Source organism: Microtus pennsylvanicus, chromosome 18, assembly GCF_037038515.1.
Source record: "Microtus pennsylvanicus isolate mMicPen1 chromosome 18, mMicPen1.hap1, whole genome shotgun sequence".
Classification (NCBI taxonomy): Eukaryota; Metazoa; Chordata; class Mammalia; order Rodentia; family Cricetidae; genus Microtus; species Microtus pennsylvanicus.
In genome coordinates this window covers 2,732,432-2,754,077 of record NC_134596.1, presented here as the reverse complement: position 1 = coordinate 2,754,077, position 21,646 = coordinate 2,732,432, and the positions used below count along the sequence as shown (strand labels likewise).

The 21,646-nt window shown below is 51.2% G+C and overlaps 1 protein-coding gene across 2 annotated transcripts in view; it reads right to left on the bottom strand.

Annotated features, from left to right (window-relative positions):
• Positions 1-3,720: 3,720 nt before the first annotated feature.
• The window catches only part of Vrk3 (VRK serine/threonine kinase 3), a 28,925-nt gene continuing 10,999 nt past the window's right edge, over positions 3,721-21,646 (bottom strand). For both annotated transcript variants that reach the window (XM_075953241.1, XM_075953242.1), the window contains exons 6-15: positions 21,318-21,382; positions 16,842-16,908; positions 15,660-15,744; positions 14,941-15,046; positions 12,924-13,016; positions 11,887-12,019; positions 10,730-10,850; positions 7,655-7,713; positions 4,548-4,707; positions 3,721-3,975 (exon numbers count right to left, since the gene is read on the bottom strand). In XM_075953241.1, the coding sequence (XP_075809356.1) occupies positions 4,559-4,707; positions 7,655-7,713; positions 10,730-10,850; positions 11,887-12,019; positions 12,924-13,016; positions 14,941-15,046; positions 15,660-15,744; positions 16,842-16,908; positions 21,318-21,382 (878 nt within the window). In that variant the 3' untranslated portion in view covers positions 3,721-3,975; positions 4,548-4,558. The remainder of the gene's footprint in view (positions 3,976-4,547; positions 4,708-7,654; positions 7,714-10,729; positions 10,851-11,886; positions 12,020-12,923; positions 13,017-14,940; positions 15,047-15,659; positions 15,745-16,841; positions 16,909-21,317; positions 21,383-21,646) is intronic.

Here is a 21,646-nt window from a genome sequence, read left to right as displayed (position 1 = left end):
CCAAAACAGCCAGGACTGCTGTCTGTCTGTCTGTCTCTGTCTCTCTCTCTCACACACACCCCCCACTGGAATATTATTCATCCATGAATATGAATGAAATCACAACCTCATTGCTGGAGAATACTTGGAACAGAAAGATACCATGTTAAGAAAAAAAAGCCAGACACAGAGAGACAGATACATACATTCTCTCAAGTGAGGGACTGTTATGTGTTGGAACGCAGACTCAAGGCAGGGGAAGTGAAAAGAGAGTGAGTGGGGGTAGAAGAAGGAGCATGATCAATGCATAGCAGGTGTATGAAAATGTCCCAATTAGTTTATCCCTAAAAAAAGGTCAAAAGTAGGGCTGGAGAGCTGGCTCAGAGGTTAAGAACACTGGCTGTTCTTTCAGAGGTCCTGAGTTCAATTCCCAGCAGTCACATTGTGGTTGCCTCCCTCCCTCCCTTCCTATCTTTAGTGATGTGGAATGTATCCAGGGCTTCATACACGCTAGGCAGGTGATCTACTGTGAGCTACATCCCCAGCTTGTTCCCTCCCTTTTCTTTCTTTTTAAAATGTTTTCTACTTCCTGAGTCTTAAGGAGCCTTAGTTCTTGAGTCTTAACAAGAACAAGCAAGCAGACTACACAGCAAGCACTTGGCCTGCAGGCCTGTACAGCACACCAAGGCAGAGACCCAGGATGAATACAAATGAGAAAGCTCGCAGGGTATCAGACCCTTCCCTGTGTCTCTTGGTCTACCTTGTTCATTCCACAGGACAGACTGCAGTCGCTGTGAAGGAGCCCGAAGAAACCCTTCTTCCTCAGTTGTCTACACCGTGTACATGGTCTTTGGTCATAATGATGGAAAGTTAACTAGCACACCATACGGTTTTCTCTCCAACATGCTCCTGCCATTGTGATGAGTGCCTCCCGCCCCACAGTGAGGGGCTAGGGCTGAGGCTTGGGGTTCGAGCCCTGTCTCGAATCCCCCAGTGAAGAGAACAGGTTGGGGGCTGAAGATATAACTCTGGAGTTGAAAGTGCTTCTCCTGTTGTGGAGAACCCAACTTTCGTTCCTAGCACCCACAATGGGCTCCTCAAAACCCCCTGGGATGCCAGCTCCAGGAGATCTGATCTTTGCTGGTATATGCATTCACACACAGTATCCATATTGACACACATGTACATAATAAAATAAACCTTAAAAAAATGGGTGTGGCAGATGTACAGGTGTGTTTCAGCCTGGGAGGCCAGCTCCACGAATTGCACCCAGGGGAGCAAAAAGAAAGCCTTCTCAGATCAGTGAGGGACTGAGGAAATATTTCTTCTCTATCTTTGGGCTAGACTTTTTCTATCTGAGGGTAAATAAAGAAACATACAATTTCTGATGATGACTTAAGAAAAAAGAAACAAGCACACACTTTCCTGATGGTAACCTTCTCTTTTACTTCAATTTAAACACTCACTTTCTTGACCATTTCTCTGCAGTCACATCTCTTTACATAGTTACCACTCTCTTTACTGCCTCTCTGCCCGGCACACCATCCATCTCTTTCCCCGTCCACCTTCCGCATCTCCACAGCCACACATCTCCACAGTTACATCTGTCTCAGTTGCATCCAACTCGGCCATGTCTCTCATCTTGCCTCCTCCCTCACACTTGTCTCTGCTCATTTAGCTACACCCCTAAGTGCACGCATGCGTGTACACACACACACACAGCGTACACACACACACACACACGCACACACACACAGAGACACGCACACAGACACACACGCACACACACACAGACACACAGACACACGCACACACACACGCACACAAACACACACACACGCACACAAACACACACGCACACACACACGCGCGCACACGCACACACGCACACACAGACACAAACACACACGCACACACACACACGCACACACAGACACACACACGCACACACACAGACGCACACGCACACACAAACACGCACACACACACGCACACACACGCGCACACAAACACACACACACAGACATGCACACAGACGCACACACACACGCACGCGCACACACACACACACACACACACACGCGCACACACAGATGCACACACACACACACACGCACACACACACAGACGCACGCACACACAGACACACACACACGCACACACAAACACACACACGCACACACACACGCACACACACACGCACACACACACGCGCACACAAACACACACACACACAGACACGCACACAGACGCACACACACACGCACACACACACACACAGACACACGCGCACACTCACACAGACACGCACACAGACACACACACACAGACACACGCGCACACGCACACACACACACAGACACGCACACAGACGCACACACACGCACGCACACACACACAGACGCACACACAGACATACACACACACACAGACGCACACACACACGCACACACGCACGCACACACGCACCTCTGCCCAGCGCTTTACACAGCAGTTCTCTGCACAGCTCCACATACCTCCTCTCTCAGCCAAACTCTGGACAATTAATTACATTACGTTTTAGGGGCCTGACCCATTCTCACAAGATAAATCACATTTTTTCTCAGGCCAGGGAGGTCACAATGACTGGCCAGTGAGTAACACTTGGCTGTGTACAAAGCTCTTTCCTAGACAGAAAGTGACATTGAAACTTAGGACTTAAGACAATAAAAGGCTGAACCTTGAGGTTGGGAGTGTGCACCAAGTCCATTGCTGAGAAAGTTATGTCTACTTAAGCTGCTTCAAGCTCTGACCTTGAATTAGCAATAAACACCTGAGAAAATGACCTCATGTATTTGTCTCTAGGGGAAACCAGTTTGCTCTGAAGTCTAAAATTAGCTGTCTTTGTAACAGAGAATACTATTCCTTTCCTATGCCAGCCTGAGTAATGTCAAACACCCTAGTGTTGTTTCTACTCAGCAGAAATCACCTTCCTGACCATCCACAGCTAAACGTGTCCACAGTGGGCGGAGTTTATATGCGAGATAAACACAGGCAGTAGGAAAGCACCCACAGCTGTTGTAGGTGAAGGAATGCGGCGGTACCTGAGAGATCAGAGCCAGAAGCAACCGGTCATTTACAGCCTGTAACTCCATGGCTTTGCCAATTGGGGCTCCCCATCATGGTCTGGTGGGTCAACCTGCTGAACACTAGCTGTCACCTGCTGTATCCCATGGCCTCCTGCACAGGCAGAGGGTGCTGAGGATAAAGAGAGGTGTGGAAGGAGTACACACAGACTGGTAGGGCCAGGCGGTGGTGGCACACGCCTTTAAACCCAGCCCTCAGGAGGCAGAGGCAGGCAGACCTCTGTGAGTTTGAGGCCAGTCTGGTCTATAAAGTGAGTTCCAGAAAAGTTGGAGCCGTTTTACAGAGAAACCGTCTGGCAGGATGGAGCACTAGGCAGATGGATGGAAGACACGAAGATGAAGGATGAAAGCAAGTGTGGATGGATGAAAAGACAGTTGGAGGGTGTGAAGGCGGCGAGATGAAGCGGGTAACACTGGCTGGATGGGCGACTGACTTCATGAAAGTAGGAATGAGCAAGTTGGAAGGTTTTGTTTGACATTTCCTTGCTATGCTAAGGCAGCTCTCAGCCCTTGGGACTTCATGTATGTACTATCACTCTGACCAGCTAGAATTACTAAGGAAACGAGGTGAACATGAGAAAGATCTCCCTCAACTGTGAACACTGGATGCTTCAGGTGTTGATTTAAAAGTTTATTATGGAATGCCCGCGGAAGGAGGGCCCTAGGGAGTGGCCATGCTGCCACCAGCACCCAGTCACCTCCACCCACAACTGCGGAGGGATGAGGATGTTTCACATTACGGGAGATGACTCAGGTCCCCCGACACTGAGGGGGCGGGGAGATGCACATTCAAAGGGTTTTCAGGAGCGAATGGGATCAAACAGCTGGGACACACTACTTCATGTTCGAGTTCAACTGCAAGTCAGAAGCCCTGTAAAATAATAAACATGGTTGCAAGGAGCGTTAGGGTTTTGAGCCCCTCCTTCCTGCCAGACTTCTGGGAGGTACTGGAGGTGCACCAATAACACGAGGGCCTGCAATGTGGAGGCAAGTGGCCCGAGACCAACACAGCTCAAAGTCAGTCGCCCTGTTGATGGGAGGCAGGACTGGGCAGGAAGGTGAGATGGGGTAAATGTGACCGGCATCAAGGAATCCTAGGATGATGAAGAGGCTCTGGGGTCCATTCCCACATGCCTAAATTGGGCATGGTGGCACTGGGCACCCCAGTACTCTCGAGTAAGGTCACCCTCAGCTACATAAAGTTTGGGCATGGCCTGAGCTTCCTGAGACCAAGAGTGGGCAGGGGGACAGCGTCACTTGGGTGCCCTCAGAATTGTTTGGTTACCACAGATCATCTAGCTGAGTTCCAGCTATCTTGCTTCCTCCTGAACTAATTTTAGGAGCCAATGGGGAAGCCAAGGGCCTACCAGGAGCTGGGTCTGGGACAAACAGTCCTTCACAGGCCTGGTTGGGGGTGAGGGGTTAAGACAACAGCCTCCTCACCTGGATTCCACCTAAGACACCATCTGGAGGTCCAGGGGGTCATAGGGTGACACCCGCAGATCCTTCAGCAGGGCTTCTAGATTATTCCTCAGCGTGGCATAAGGCGGCTTCTCCTCGTAACTGAGGGCCATCACCACCTTCAGGTACTCCTGCAGGGCCTCTGTCATCAAGATACCCAAAAGCACAGGAGAGGGCTGAGAGGTGGCATTCCCAGATCCCTGAGCTCAGTACCACTTAAAGTCCTATGTCTGCTGTCAGAGCCAGCGGCTGTCACGCAGGGCCAGTCTCCCGCCCCACCCCTTCCCACCACACTACTTTCCAGCACGTTCCAGAGAGGAAAACCTATGTGCACCCCTAACATGGGCTTGCAGGCTCCAGCTGAGGCCGGATGGAAATATGAGCACAGTGCACAAAGGAGCCACAGAGCAGAGAGAAGCAGACAGGCATCTCTGTGGCCAGCAGAAACTGTGGGCAAGCCCTATGTGCAAAGAAGTATTCTTAATTTTTTATTTCTTTTTGAATATTTATTTATTTATTTATTATTATACAATATTCTGTCTGTGTGCATGTCTGCAGGCCAGAAGAGAGCACCAGACCTCTTTACAGATGGTTGTGAGCCACCATGTGGTTGCCGGGAATTGAACTCAGGACCTTTGGAAGAGCAGGCAATGCTCTTAACTACTGAGCCATCTCTCCAGCCCCAAAAAGTATTCTTTTAAAAAGGTTTCAACTATTGGAAAAGAGAAACAACATTTAGTTCATGGCAGCACAAAATGAGGTGTGCCACGCTGCAGGGAACCATGGAGCTGGCTTGGCCTCGCTGCCTTGAGAGGCATGGGTCATAGATTGTTCAGGAGAGAGTCCAAGGTTCCTGGGGGACTGTGTTCCTGAGAATCAAGGCACTCCCTCAGACAGTGAAGCATTCGGGCTGCTTTGTGTTTCTCTGTATGTTCCTTAGCAGTCAAGGAAGCATGGACGCTTGATAGGACAATTGGTCTTAGACATTAAGCTCCGTATGGCTTGCCAGTAACATTGTATCCTGGTAACTACAATGTATCCATCCTGGAAATTGCCACTATATTGTTTCTGATAAGAGTATACAAAGTCTGATTGCTCTCAATAAAATTCAGTCTTGCTATGGCCCTTCCAACCCAAGCTTGGTGTAGTTTCTCGCCAGCCATATCAGGTAACCTTGGTCCTGTAAGTAGGTGTGGGCCTTATATCACACAGGTTAGAAGAAAAGGGCTCTTTTTTAGTTTGAAAAAAAAAAAGTCTATAAAGAGTCTTACTCTGTAGCCCAGGCTGGCCTGGAACTCACTGTGTAGACCAGGTTGACTCAGAACTCACGGAGTTTTGTTTTGTTTATTTTTTGTTTTTGTTTAGGTAAGAGAGGGTTTCGCTGCGCATGTCGCCCTAGCTGTCTTGGAACTCACTTTGTAGACCAGACTAGCCTTGAATTCACTGGGACCCGCCTGCCTCTGCCTCCTGAGTGCTGGAATTAAAGGCAGGCAGTAAATACTCTTAACCGCCAAGCCATCTCTCCTCCTCTTCTTCTAACTTCTAGTGTTCAGCCATCAAACTGATTTCATGACTACAAAGCCACACCTCAGTTTTCAATCTTCCGTGTGCATGCACGGAAGTATGTCCATGTAGGTGTGTGTGCGCCATGCCTGGAGAGGTCAGAGAGCCGAGTGTTGGGTCTCATCTCCCACCTTATCTGAAGCAGTGCCTCGTGGTGTGCTGCTGTGCACACAGGGCAGCTGATCATGAACTTCAGGACTTCCACTTCTGCCTTCTGTCTCGAGATGGGAATACCGGCTTATAGACATATGTACTGCACCTGGCTTCATGTAGGCTCAGAGGATTTGAACTCAGGCCTCACACTTACATGTTAAACATGTAGCCCACACTGAGCCATCTTCCCAGACTATAATTCAGTTTTAAAGTCAAAGATATTATGGACTTTTTAATTACAAAAAACAAAACTTACCAAATCCTATAAAATGGCTGGAGGCATACACCTTTGGTCTCAGTATTTGAGGCAGGTAAATACAGGTTAGAGCCTGTCTCAAACAACAAAATCCTACAAATTTTAATGTAAGAAACCTCCACAATCTACCTGTCTCAAGCAAGGAAGACAAGAAGCCCAATCTCGGTAATACAATTATATTAAAAATGATAAGGCCTGCCAGGTAGTGGTGGCGCACACCTTTACTCCCAGCACTCAGGAGGCAGAGGCAGGTGGATCTCTGTAAGTCTGAGTCCAGCCTGGTCTACAGAGTGCATTCCAGGACAGTCAGGGCTATACAGAAAAGCCTTGTCTCACAAACCAAAACCAAAACAAAACACCAAAAAAAAAATCCAAAAAACAAAACCAAAACAAAAATTACAGGGCCATCAATATGGCTTAGTGGGTGAAGACACTTGCCACCAAGGCCAAGTTTTGAGCCTCAGGAAAGAGAGCACTGAAGTTGTCTTCTTACCTCCACACCCAGGCTGTGACACACACACACACACTCTCTCTCTCTCTCTCTCTCTCTCTCTCTCTCTCTCTCTCTCTCTCAATAAAAGTAAAAATAAAGAAATAGAATTAAGAACAAACAAACAAGAAACTGTATGTGTATCCAGGCATGGTGCTTGCCTGTAATCCCACACCTCTGGAGGTGGAGGAAGGAGGAGCGTGATTTCAAGGCAAGCCTGGGGTACACAGTGAGTTTGAGGCCAGTTTAGGCTGATATAGAAGACCCTATATCAAATTAAATAAACAAAATGTATAAAGCTCCATTAAAAGTAAAAGAAAAACTTATGTATAAAGGTTGAGATATGGCTCAGTGGTGAGCATCTGCCTGGCTTGCGCCAGCCCTGGATTCTACTCCCAGCTTCAAAACAACCCAGGAATTATGTGTGTGTGTGTGTGTGTGTTCAGTTGCTGTTGGGAGACATTACACATTTTCACATGTTTTCTGTTTGTTTGTTTCTTACAAGAGGTACACATAGTGCACATGTAATTGGGAAAACTCAAAGAAGAAAAACACAGTAGGTAAAGAAAGGTCTCCAAGCCATGTGGCCTGCCTGCCTGCCCATCCTCTCCAGGACATAGGACATACCTGAGACCCTGTTCCAGTGGCCACACAGTCCCACGAAAAGCTCAGGGCTGCCCAGATACCTTCAGGGAAGAAGCACATGGGAAAGGAAAGTGATGTGTCCTTAGGGTGAAGAGTCCTTAGCCGGGTGGTGGTGGCGCATGCTTTTAATCCTAGCACTCAGGAGGCAGAGGCAGGCGGATCTTTGTGAGTTCAAGGCCAGCCTGGTCTACAGAGCTAGTTCCAGGACAGGCTCCAAAGCTACAGAGAAACCCTGTCTCAAAAAACCAAAAAAAAGAAAAAAAAGAAAAAGATGAGGTGTCCTCTATACATATATATACACATACACAGCATGCACACATGTGTATGTGCACAAACAAACACACCTAACGCCCATACTTCTCAAGTGTGGTATTTATGTATTTATGTCTTAACAGATTTGCCGTGAGAACTCAATTAATGGACCCAGAACCACAGTGATGTGGGATGGCCTTCTTTATCTATGAGTAAGTTTTATTACCATTGGTTAATATAGAAGGTGATTTGGCCAGTAGCCAGGCTGAATAGAGTCAGGTGGGAAATCCAAGCAAAGACACCGAGAAAAAGAAGGCAGAGTCTGGGTGGCACCAGCAGTCGCAGGAGGAAGATGCCACGGGGCAGGTGGCGACACAGATGAACAGGGAGGGTGGCGTTGTAAGGAGTTAACAATGAGCCTGAGCTGACAGTCCGCACAGTCTGCAGTTAGCAGCACGCCTCTGGGCTCATGTGTGTGAACTGGTGGGCAGGAGAGAAACCTCCAGCCACATCACAGCTCTGGATGACACTGCTGAGTGTGGGGAACCAGGGGCTCCCTCACAGCAGCTCCCTCAACTAGCTAACGTGCAACCTTCACAGCGCTATTGAAGGTTTAGTGCTTTGAGGCATAATGTCGTGTGGCCCAGGCTGGCCTTTAATTCACTCTGTAGTTGAGTTTTTTTATGTATGTATGTATGTATGTATGTATGTATGTATGTATGTATGCAATATTCTGTCGGTATGCCTGAAGGCCAGAAGAGGGCGCCAGACCTCTTTACAGATGGTTGTGAGTCACCATGTGGTTGCTGGGAATTGAACTCAGGACCTTTGGAAGAGCAGGCAATGCTCTTAACCACTGAGCCATCTCTCCAGCCCCCTGTAGTTGAGGTTTTGATCCTCCTGCCTCTACCTCCTCAAGTTGGGATTACAGGTGTTAGGCAGACCCTGTACTGAGCTACCCCCAGGCCTAGGAATTTGCATGTCTGGTGACTGTGTGAGATTACAGGTGAACACCCAATTCCACAAGACTGCATTAGTTGTTAAAGATACCTTCAGTAGGATCACAATATGAAATATTTTAATATGTGAGGATGGACCACACACGCAAACACTCCCCACTTAGGAAAGCCTCTCCAAGTCCCTACCCCACCGGTTCTCTATCTAGACTCCAGGCTGGTGTTTCACCTCCTCTCCAGCCTCCAGTCAAGCTTTCTCAAGGCCACCCTCCTGAGCCTTAGTTCCTACCGTGCTCCTTCCTGGCTATGACTAATGCAGGCCTCCTACTCTGAGACTCTGCAAGGGCCCTATGGTCTCTCTCTGAGCAGCCCCAGCCCTACCCCTCCATGTGACTCCCCAGTGCAGAGTACAGGAACACAGTGCCCACCAGCAGCCCCTGTCCCATACTCCTAGAACCACAGGCCTCATTGCCACTCACTGTTTTCTGCAACCTGGGAAGAGGGTGTCTCCTTCCCCTCATCGCTCTAGGCTACCACCCTCACCTGCTGGCTGCTTCTTTCCGTCCCCTTTGTGTCCACACTCAAGCCCAGGCTAACCCAGGGTAACCTTGGCTCACACAGTGTTCCTCACTGCTTATGGTACCACTACATCTCGGACGCCCAGTGTGTTCTCTGTGGCCAGGAGATGTGGAGCAGATAGGGACACAAGGAAACTAGATTCATGCAGCAGAGTCAAGGCTCTCCGCCTGCTAGAGCTGCAGTGTTTGCAGGCTTCCTGGAGTGTCCCCAGTCTAAGTCACAGGAGCATCTCACAAACCTGCCACCCTCGGCCTCTTAGCCTTTGGGCCACCTGCTCACTCCACTGGGCTCCATTTCGAAAGGAAACTATTCTCCTGCCGTGGAAACAGCACCACATGCTGTAGCTGAACAGGAGAGTTAGTGGCACATGCCGTGGGGGAACAACAACCACGGAGTCATAGTACCCCAAGAACAGGAAGCAAAGCAGCTTGGGGGTGTTCCCTGGGTGCTCCCTCTTTTCTCAGAGATCTCATCCTCCAAAGGCCCCACTGAGAATCCTAGAGACAGCCTAGAGGCTTGATCTCTGTCCGCCTGTGAAGTCCATCCTGGATGGTCGCAGGACCTGCTGCCGTCCAGTCTGGACAGAGCCAGGACCTGCGGGGAATCTCCAGGGCCGGTGTCTAAAGTCCCTGTGCTGAGCACCACACCCTACAGACCCTGCCCCATTTCCTCACCATATGGCAGACCCGGCGCCAACATCTAACTGTCCTCGGTGCCAAAGTGCACAGTAGAGTGCCTCCTTTCGAAGCCATTTTTGTTTCCTTGGTGGCCCACAGTGCCCAGTCCCAAAGCGGGTTTCCTGCTGCTATCCTTGGTGCTGAGCCCCAGTACACTGCTTCCCTCTGTCCTTACCAGCTGCTTAAAGAGCAGCCGTTCGGGCCGGAGACTCCCGTGCTGAGACCAAAGGCACTAGTCCTGAGGCACGGAAGCAGGGTGTCTAGGGGTGCATGCCGCATGAATGAGTTGCCGTGTCTTGCATGCAATGAGCATGAAGCCTGTGCAGAGTACACTCACCTCCTAACCCATCACAGCTCGTGACTTGGGTGCTATACAGTAGTCCATGGTGGGGGAACACGGGGGCCCACAGGTACTAATCCAGTACTCCCTTCTGTTAGAATATACCTCAGAGACTTTACTTGAGGCTGCAGAGGGCTGTGGTTCTGTGAGTGGCTGCCTTCCCATCCCTCAGCTTCCCGCTGGGATCTGAATTCCTCCCCTCCCTGAACAGGTGCCTGGGCTAGGACTGGGTGCTGGAGACCCTTATACTCACTTCTGCTTCTGCCTAGTGATCTCCTCGGTGTTGGGAAGGCAGTTTGTCCATGGCAGTGACCCACAAAGCCACTTGAGCATACAGTAGCCCAAGGTCTGGAGGTCACTACGGCGAGAGGGCCCTGGGGAGAAAAGGGAGAGGTGGTGGCTCAGTCTGAACGCTCCACCTCCTCCCGTGTCTATCCCTAACCTTCCATCAAGAGTCATGAAGACTGTCTTAGCTGTCATGCTCAGTGCCCAGCCTCTTATTCTCCCCATGACTCTCACCTACTGCATTACCTGTCCCAATTACTCTTACCGAGTCATCTTTTGTTAAAACACTTAATCCAATGAGCTCTGAGGGCCTGTCTACCAGGCCCGGCCTCCCAAACAGACTGGAGTTCATTTTCCATCCAGATAAGTGGGAAAAGATTGCAGCATGGAGCTACCTCATCACAGAGACAGAACAGGGCAGACCCAGCAGCATGAGGCGGACGCTCCTTTGGCCTCCTAAGTCACTGCTGAGACAGCTGTGTGCCAAGTGCAGCAGCAGCAGCTTCCCCTCCTGCCCTGGTGCAGTACAGGCTCCAGCCCTGCTCAGAGACTCGTCTGATGGAAGCAGATGTGAACGGTCATGACACTGAGATTCAAGAAAGGGGATGGAGAATCCGCCTAGAGTGGTCACCCCTCCTGCACACTTCCCATGGATAACCGGACCCTTCTTGTTCAATGCTTAACTCTCATGACACCATACAGATCTCATGCCCAGTAATGGATGGCCCCACTTCTCCACCTGCATTCCTAGCTGACCCGATGGCAGCATCACCTCTGCAAGTACGACAAAGCTGCCCACCTTTGTCCTAAATCCCATATCCCCACTGCTCCAAGGCCACCATCCAGTTCTCCTTGGTGCTGATGGGGACAAATCCTTTACATGGCCAGGATACTGCTTATATTCCCAGTCTCCATCATGGGACCTTTTCTGACCCTTTATTTCTGGTGTCTCCTGCCTAAGACTGAAAATGCACAGAGCTGCCCAGGATAAGGAGCATGTCATGGTGTTGAGCCCCTCACCACATCCCTTGTGAATGTCCACACTAATGACCTCCAGGTCCCCCCCCCTCACTGCATCCCTTATGAATGTCCACACTAATGACCTCCAGGTCCCCCCCCCCTCACCGCATCCCTTGTGAATGTCCACACTAATGAACTCCAGGTCTCCCTCATGGGGGCTCCTGCTGCCTTCTTTGTAGGTCACATGTCTGCCACCCGGGCAGTAGCGGAAGGTGAAGCCATAGCCCATCAGGGTCACCTGTGGACAAAGAGGCACACAGACCTGAGGTTAAGACTTCAGCCTTGGTGGTAGACTCTGTGGGCACAGATGCCTGTGTCAGCAGCTTTCTATAGCCCTGACAGCACTGAAGGGGAAGGTTGCGGCTGCCTATTGGTGCAGAAGGTTAGGCATAAACTCAGCTGCATCCCTACTTTGGACCTCAGGTGAGAATGAACATCTTGGTGGACCAAGTAGTGGGGACTTCTCGCCTCATGGTGACTGGGGATCAGGGAGAGCAATGGAGGGGAAGCAAGGACAAGACAAAATTTATCCTTGAAAGGCATGCTCCTGGAGCCCCACTCCTGATTTCCAAAGTATGGCTCCATCAGTAAATAAGTCTAGTCTAGTGTGGAGTCAGAGTCCTTTGATGCAGGTACTCACAAACCCAACTCTGGGAACAAAGCTTAACACCCAAGCTGCTTTGTGTAAGAGACTTTGCCGGGACTTCCAGCACTCCACCCACCTCAGCCTCTAAAGTATCACCAGCACACCAGCCTCTGGAAAGATGCTTCATTCCCAAATTTTAACACTGACTGGAGATAGCCCTGGCTGTACTGAAACTCATTACATAGACTAGGCTGTCCTTGAATTTACAGAGATAACTTGCCTCTACCTCCCAACTGCTGGGATTAAAGGCATGCACTACTACACCTGGCTTTGAGTGACTGAACTCCCCATCCTCCTGTATTTACTCCCTGACTGCTGGGAAGACAGTTGAGTGACAACATGCTCGATTTATCTGGTCTCAGAGATGGAAGCCAAGGTTCTATGCATGCTGCGCAAGTACTCTACCAATGGAGCCACATCCCCAGCCGCACGAAAGGGGTGTTGATGCATGTGTGCACGTGTGCATGCATGTGTGTTGGAGCGGTGTGGCTCTTACCTGGCTTAGATCCCTGGGATTCACAAAGACATTTCCAGCCGTCAGGTTCCCGTGAACATACTCATTTTCATGGATGAACTCCAGAGCATCCAGCTGGAGGGAGAAGATGTCGAGGGGGCATGACTGACAGAGCCATGACAAATAGGAAAGGAGCAACTCTCTCAACCTAGGGACACCAGACTGGACTGAAGGGGGATCCTACCAAGTTCTAGCGTAGCATGAGGCAGTTCACTGGGTTAGCATGCCTGGTCATGGCTCAAGTTAGACTTTCTAAAGAACTTAGCAGTTAGCCAGGCATGGTGGTACAAACCTTTAATCCCAGCACTCGGGAGGCAGAGGCAGGCAGATCTCTGTGAGTTTAAGGCCAGCCTAGTCTACAGAGCTAGTTCCAGGACATCAGGACTGTTACACAGAGAAACTGTGTCTCAAAAAAATCCAGAAAAAAAAAACCCAGCAGTTAGCTTTCCATCTACCTCCTGTGATTTAGAGTCCCTCTGCAGAAGTAACTGGCACCTTTAACACCAGAGCTCTGCTTGTGTTTCTAAGAGTGAAGAGGCAAACTGCTAAGCCCCTTACTGGGGGTTCTAGTAGTAGCTCTGCTGCTGAGCGGCGTCCCTTTCCAGCAATCTCTACCTGCATCTCCAGCTCAGACTTTTACACTGAACTCTGGACAGTCATGAGGAGCCATCTGGGTGTCAGTCACATTCTGCTTCTGTCTCCAGAGCCCTACTTGACCCTGGGGCCACTTGTTCTTCTATAATCTCTCCTTCCCCTGGCCAGGATGTTCTGCAATTCCCATCCTCACTTGAGCCTTCATCCTGCCTCAAGTTTCCTTGCTCCAACTCAACCCCACATGGCCTGCGGGTCTTTCTGCCTCATCTGTCCAGCTTTCTTTCCCACTGCCCCCAGCACCCTTTCTCCTCACCTGGCATTCGAACTCTGTGTGGTGGACTTGATGGCTGTTCTCTGCAAGCACTGACCTCCCCCACACTATAGACGATGCCAGGATATTCACCTCACCCAATGAGCACATCACTCCCGTGGTGCTTACATCTCTCCAGCTATGTGATCTGGCTCTGCGTTCTTCATTAAGCAGGGGTCATTTCTTTTTTGTTGTTTTTTGAGACAGAGTTTCTCTGTGTAGCCCTAGCTGTCCTGGAACTTGCTCTGTAGACCAGACTACCTTGAACTCAGAGATCCACCTGCCTCTGTCTCCCTGGTGCTGGGATTAGTGTGTACCACCACTGCCTGGCAAGCAGGGGTCGTTTCTGAAAGCCAACTGTCTGCCAGAGCCCTGTCTACCTAACTGTGAGAATGAAGAGAGGAAGACAGGATCGCAGCCAGAGAAAGCTGGGAACCGGGTGACTCTTTAGTGAGCGCATAAGGAGTGAATGAATGAGTGTGGGAGCGAGCAACATCTCTGCACAAGCTGTGCTGGTCCGAGTGAGGCGCCCCCAGCAGTCCTGGGTGTCTGAGTATGTGGTCCCTAGTTGGCGACACTGTCTGAGAAGAATCAGATGCAACCGTGTTAGAGGAGGTGCTTCTGGGGCCTCCTTGCATTCGCGTTGCAGGCTGCTTCAGGGCTGTCGGGCTGGGCGCTCAGCTTCTCCTCTGCCTACCACTCTGCCACATGGCTCTAACTCTCTGCCACCATGAGCCCAAAAGAAACCTTTCTTCCTGAAGTGGTCCTTGGTCACAGTCTTATCACAGCAATAAAAAGGTAAGTAAGACACAAGCCTTGGCCCAAGCTGCCTCCTTAGTCTGGAAAGTTCTCTCCTACATACCAACGCCATTCTTCCACCCACCATCCTAATCGTTCCCATTCATCCTGAGAGTCCAGGCTCCATGGCCTGCACCTTTTGTTCCAGGCTGGGCCTCCAGGCTGATCCTGCAGGATATCATTACCCGCCCAACTAGACCACTGGTGTTCTGGCCTCTGTGCACCCATGAAGATGAGTTAATCTGTCTGATGGGGAAGTTGGGATTTGAGGAGGAGGAGTGGTTCTGAGGTACGTACCAGCCTGTAGGCCACCTGCAGCACACACTTCTCTGATAGCACATGCTTTGGGTTGTCATCCAGGGCTGACTGAAGGCTCCTCCCCAGGCTAGGGAACACCAGGAACCTAGAAGACAGAACCATGGGAGCTACAAGCCCTACAAGGTATCCCACAGGAATTGGACAGGGTGAGTTAGGACACCCATCTCCGCCAGTGCTAGTCCATAGCTCTGTGTTTCTGCCTTTGAGCTCCCTGTCCCTCTTCCCTGTAAGTTCTCACAATGCCCTGGAGCAGCTATGCCGACTGAGGTTCTTCACCCCTTAGTCCTTGACCAGACTGTAAAGAATCCCATTTGCTTCCATCAGCCCCCACATCCCAGCTCTCAGCAAGCAGGGGCCTCGTAGGTACGCCGCCCTTCCTTACTCTTGGGTCTCTGAGCCTTCACTCTCTTTGCTGCCCGTTCCACTTTGCTTTTTTCCCTTCCGCTCTGCTGCCCAATAAAAGAAAGGAACAATTACGGGCGGTGAGACTTTGCTGGAAGAGATGCTGAGGTCACCTGCTGCTCTGTAAGTTAAGCTGAATAAAATTCATCACTTGGAAAGCTGGACCTACCCTGGTCATATGAGCCACAGCCCCATTCTGAAGAAGGGCACAGATGTCCCCCTGAGAAAGCCTACTTATACAGCAGAGGGGCCACTGGCTGGGGCAAGGAGTGGCAGCAGCAAGTGAGACGACTCACCTGTACTTGTCCTGGTGAATGCCAAAGCCAACGCAGGTGGGGATGGCCAGGAGTGGAACCAAGCATCGCTTCTTCCACTTGTTCACTGCATGAGGTAGAGACTCGGGTCAGACTCACGGCCAGGTGCCAGGTTCACAGGAACAAGCCCTGCTTAGCCAGACGCAGAGAGCCCAGACCAGACTCTGGACTCTTCATTTGTCCTCAATGGTATGACGTCCTTGCAGGTGACAGTGACAAGAGGTGGGACAGGGTGGGCACATCTGTGAACCACCTCTGCCAGCAACTGCTGGGCAAACATGCACAAAGCTGGCACGAGGGGAAGAGGTTAAGAGCAACAGGTATGAGCATTGACGGGCTCAGTTGGCAGAGTGCCTCCCTAGCATATATAATGTCCTGGGTCCCATCCTCAGCACTGCATAAAATGGAATGTGCTGGAGTACACGGAATCCCACAAATCAGGAGGTGGACGCAGGACGATCAGGAGTTCAAGGTTAGCCTTGACTGCATTCCAAGTTCCAGAAACCCAGGGCTACATGAGACCCAGTTTCAAAATAATGAAAGAAAGAAAAGGAAGAAGGGAGGGCGGACAGGGTGATCTCTGAGTTTACATGCAAAGCTGCTAAGATTAGCAGAAATCTAACCAGCCACAGCATCACTGGCCCCTGGGCTAGTGCAGAGGGGCTGGGTCTATTGAGATCTGGCCAGGTGCAGGCTGGCGGGGTCCATGGCAGCTGGTAGGTCAGCTCTGACCTACGGGGTAAGTACTTCCCAGCAGGCCAGTGTCGGCAGCAGCAGTACAGGTATGAGCGCAGCGGGAGGGGGGGCAGAGCAGGCAGTGCCCTCTGAGCACATGATAGAGTCAGTCAACCCATGGAGCATGGCTACAGAACAGAAAAGTCTAGGACACCAGGCACCGTGTGTATGTTTGTTTTGAAAGTAACCAATTTTTAGTTAAAAATTTCCCTAAGATTTGTGATGTGACTGTCATACAGTGTGCTGACAATCACCATTTGTCTCTGCAGAGCTGTCTTCTGAGGCCAGAGGGCTGAGGGTGATGGGAGTCAGATTGTGGGTGCAGGTAGATGCATACCCATTTTCATTGAATATCTTGAGGACCCTGTCACTTGCCCAGTCACCGTGGAGCACCCGACTTAACTCTCCTGCACAGCCCCCAAGGAATACCTTGCATAGGCTTGGCTGCCCTCTGAAAGAAGTTCTGCTCATTGAAAAGGCGCCCATCCTTGGAGTCCTGGGGGTGAGAGGAGGGCAGAGGCTGTTATACCAAACTCCCTTAGACAAGGGCCCCAGATTCTCAGCCAGACCCCAGGGTGACACCAACAGGCTGAGTGTCTTCCTGTCCCTCTATCAGGACAGTACTGAAGGATCCTGACTGAGCAGGCTGTGCTTCTCAGTACCCACCCCCTTGATTATTTCATGGTAAGACCCACAAGTTTGCCCTAGACATGTGGCCCTTAGCTAAAATTTCCCAGCCTCCTTTGCAATGACAGCTTCATGACCAAGTTTTGGCCAATGAGGGCATGACCACCACTACCAGGGAATCCAGACCAACCTGGTCTCTGGCCTAGGTATTGAGAACCAGTCTTAAAGAAAAAAAAAAAAGGTGTGTCAGGGGCTGAAGAGATGGTTCAGTGGTTAAGAGGACTGGCTGCTCTTTCAGAGAATCCAGGTTTGGTTGCCAGAACCTACATCAGGCAGCTCACAACCACTTGTAACTCCAGCTCTAGGGGACCTGGCACCTCTTCTGGCCTTTGTGGACACCAAACAAGCAACTGGTACAAAGATATACATGCAGGCAAAATACTCATTCACATAAAATATGTATTTTAAAGATTGAACACACACACACACACACACACCAGTCAAGCCAAATCTTTTAACTATATATGCTATTCTACCTCGGTTTTGAAGACCATAGCATTAAACACAGCCAGGTTTCTGCCCAACAGTCTTCTCTCTTTCTGTTCCCCTGGTCTCCCTTCCCTTCCTCCCATCCTCTACAGCCCCAAATTCTTCTAGGACATGGCCTCATGTATCCAATGCTGGCCTCAAACTCTTGATGTAGCTGAAGACTGAATCCTCCTGCCTCCGTATTCTGAATGCTGGAGTGATGGCATGAACCACAGCTGGCTTGTGCAGTGTGCGGACAGACCCAGGGTCTGTGCACTGGCAGGCACTATACTGAGGTGCACCCCCAATCCGACTCCGGGTCTGTGCACTGGCAGGCACTATACTAACTGAGGTGCACCCCCAATCCGACCCAGGGTCTGTGCACTGGCAGGCACTATACTAACTGGGGTGCACCCCAATCCGACCCAGGGTCTGTGCACTGGCAGGCACTATACTAACTGAGGTGCACCCCCAATCCGACTCTGGGTCTGTGCACTGGCAGGCACTATACTAACTGGGGTGCACCCCCAATCCAACTCCGGGTCTGTGCACTGGCAGGCACTATACTAACTGGGGTGCACCCCCAATCCGACTCTGGGTCTGTGCACTGGCAGGCACTATACTAACTGAGGTGCACCCTCAATCCGACTCTGGGTCTGTGCACTGGCAGGCACTATACTAACTGAGGTGCACCCCCAATCCGACTCTGGGTCTGTGCACTGGCAGGCACTATACTAACTGGGGTGCACCCCCAATCCAACTCCGGGTCTGTGCACTGGCAGGCACTATACTAACTGAGGTGCACCCCCAATCCAACTCCGGGTCTGTGCACTGGCAGGCACTATACTAACTGGGGTGCACCCCCAATCCGACCCAGGGTCTGTGCACTGGCAGGCACTATACTAACTGGGGTGCACCCCCAATCCGACCCAGGGTCTGTGCACTGGCAGGCACTATACTAACTGAGGTGCACCCCCAATCCGACCCAGGGTCTGTGCACTGGCAGGCACTATACTAACCGGGGTGCACCCCCAATCCAACTCCGGGTCTGTGCACTGGCAGGCACTATACTAACCGGGGTGCACCCCCAATCCGACTCTGGGTCTGTGCACTGGCAGGCACTATACTAACTGAGGTGCACCCCCAATCCAACTCCGGGTCTGTGCACTGGCAGGCACTATACTAACTGAGGTGCACCCCCCCCAATCCAACTCCGGGTCTGTGCACTGGCAGGTACTATACTAACTGAGGTGCACCCCTAATCCGACTCCTCTCTTCCTTTTTTCCTGCCCCTTTCCCTCGCCATCTCTCTCCATTCCTTTCTTTTGTCTGTTAATTTGGAATGCAGTGGCAACCTCAAAGACTGCTGATGGGATCCAGAGGCAGTGCATGGGGTTGGGTACGTCACACACAGACAGCTGGGGTACGTCACACACAGACAGCTGGGGCATGTCACACACAGACAGCTGGGGTACGTCACACACAGACAGCTGGGGCACGTCACACACAGACAGCTGGGGTACGTCACACACAGACAGCTGGGGCACGTCACACACAGACAGCTGGGGTACGTCACAGAGACAGCTGGGGCACGTCACACACAGACAGCTGGGGCACGTCACACACAGACAGCTGGGGTACGTCACACACAGACAGCTGGGGTACGTCACACACAGACAGCTGGGGCACGTCACACACAGACAGCTGGGGCACGTCACACACAGACAGCTGGGGTACGTCACACACAGACAGCTGGGGTACGTCACACACAGACAGCTGGGGTACGTCACACACAGACAGCTGGGGTACGTCACACACAGACAGCTGGGGTACGTCACACACAGACAGCTGGGGTACGTCACACACAGACAGCTGGGGTACGTCACACACAGACAGCTGGGGTACGTCACACACAGACAGCTGGGGTACGTCACACACAGACAGCTGGGGCACGTCACACACAGACAGCTGGGGTACGTCACACAGACAGCTGGGGTACATCACAGAGACAGCTGGGGTACGTCACACACAGACAGCTGGGGCACGTCACACACAGACAGCTGGGGCACGTCACACAGACAGCTGGGGCACGTCACACACAGACAGCTGGGGCACGTCACACAGACAGCTGGGGCACGTCACACACAGACAGCTGGGGTACGTCACACACAGACAGCTGGGGCACGTCACACACAGACAGCTGGGGTACGTCACACACAGACAGCTGGGGTACATCACAGAGACAGCTGGGGTACGTCACACACAGACAGCTGGGGCATGTCACACAGAACTTGAAACAGAGGGCACTAGGCCGCAGGGGTTTGCACAGATACTGTCCACTGCCACATCTTCTTGCTCATGCTCTCTCAGACTCTCTGCCTCCTGGCTGCCACAACGAGAACTGCTCTGGGCCACATCTTCCCCATATGATTGACAAGTGAGATGCTCTGCTTGGCAATACCCTCATATGATTTACTCATATTTTTCAAATCATGAACCAAATAAATCCCTCCTCCCTTGATGTGTTTTACACAGAAATACTGTCACACAAAGCTGACACATTCTGGGAGATGGGGAGAGAAAAGGTAGAAGGGAAGGAGGGTGGACTTGGGGAAACAGGAGGATCGGGATAAAGGAAGGTTGGATAGGGGAGCACGGAACCACAATTCTTAGTTAAGGGACCCACTTTAGGGTGGGCAGGAGACTTGACCCTAGAGGGGCTCCCAGGTGCTCAAGCTGAGGTCCCCAGTTAGTTCCCTGGGCAGCTGAGGATAGGGAACCTGAAATGACCCTACCCTAGAGCAATACTGACGAATATATTGCATACCATCCTAGAACTTGCATCTGGCGATGGATGGAGATAGAGACAGAGACCCACACTGGAGCACTGGACTGAGCTCCCAAGGTCCCAATGAGGAGCAGAAGGAGTGAGAACATGAGCAAAGATGTCGGGACCACGAGGAGTGCACCCACCCACTGAGACAGTGGAGATGATCTACTGCGAGCTCACCAAGGCCAGCTGGACTGTTACCAGAAAAAGCATGGGATAAAACTGGACTCTCGGAACATGGCGAACAATGAGGGCTGATGAGACGCCAAGGACAATGGCACGCGGTTTTGATCCTATGCAATGTGCTGGCTTGGTGGGAGCCTAGCCAGTCTGGATGTTCACCTTCCTAGATATGGATGGAGGGGGGAGGACCTAGGACGTACCACAGGGCAGGGAACCCTGACAGCTCTTTGGACTGGAAAGGGAGGGGGAGAGGAGTGGGGGGAAGGGGAGAGGGGTGGGAGGAGGGGGAGAAGAGTGGGAGGAGGGGGAGAAGAGTGGGAGGAGGGGGAGGGAAATGGGAGGCTGGTGGGAGGAGGTGGAAATTTGTTTTTTTTTTCTCTTTTCTTTATCCTCCTTTTATCAATAAAAAAATTAAAAAAAAAAAAAAAAAAAAAAAAAAGCTGACACATTCTATGTAGGAGGCAGGCTGCAGTGGGAAGGCAGGCTCAGGAAGTCAGCAGTACTGATGCAGAAACTTGGAGCTGAGAGGGGAGAGCGTCACATGACCAGGAAGCACCATGTCTCACCTCTGCTTCCCAAAGTGAAGGAGTGTGCTCGGTCAGAGTCCCATGGCTCTTCACAGACTAGGAGCACCCTGTTTCCAGGGTTGGCTCCCCAGGCTGCGAGGGGACTCAGAAGTCAAGGGTTAATTTGAAAGCCCTGCACCCTCCCTTCTGAGCTTCCCCTGGACCACTCACCAGCTTGAGTGAGAATCTATACTTCTCAGTCCTTGATTCACAGGGGAAGGCAGAAGTGGGCTCAGCTGTGGAATGGCAGAGAGAGAAACTTCAGAACTTAAGGGGAGAGTCAGGGCCACCGATCCCCAAGCTGTCAGAACCAGGAGCCAGTTCTCTGGTTCCCATGGCAAAGTGCACACTTGGTGCTCAACACCTATTCCTTTATGTGTATCTGCCTCCCTCCGTCTCCTCTCCAAAGTTCCAGAGATTAGGTGAGTGTGATAGTTAGATTTGTCAACATGATACAATCTAGAATTAGCTGGGGAGAAAGTCTCAATGAGGGATTGTCT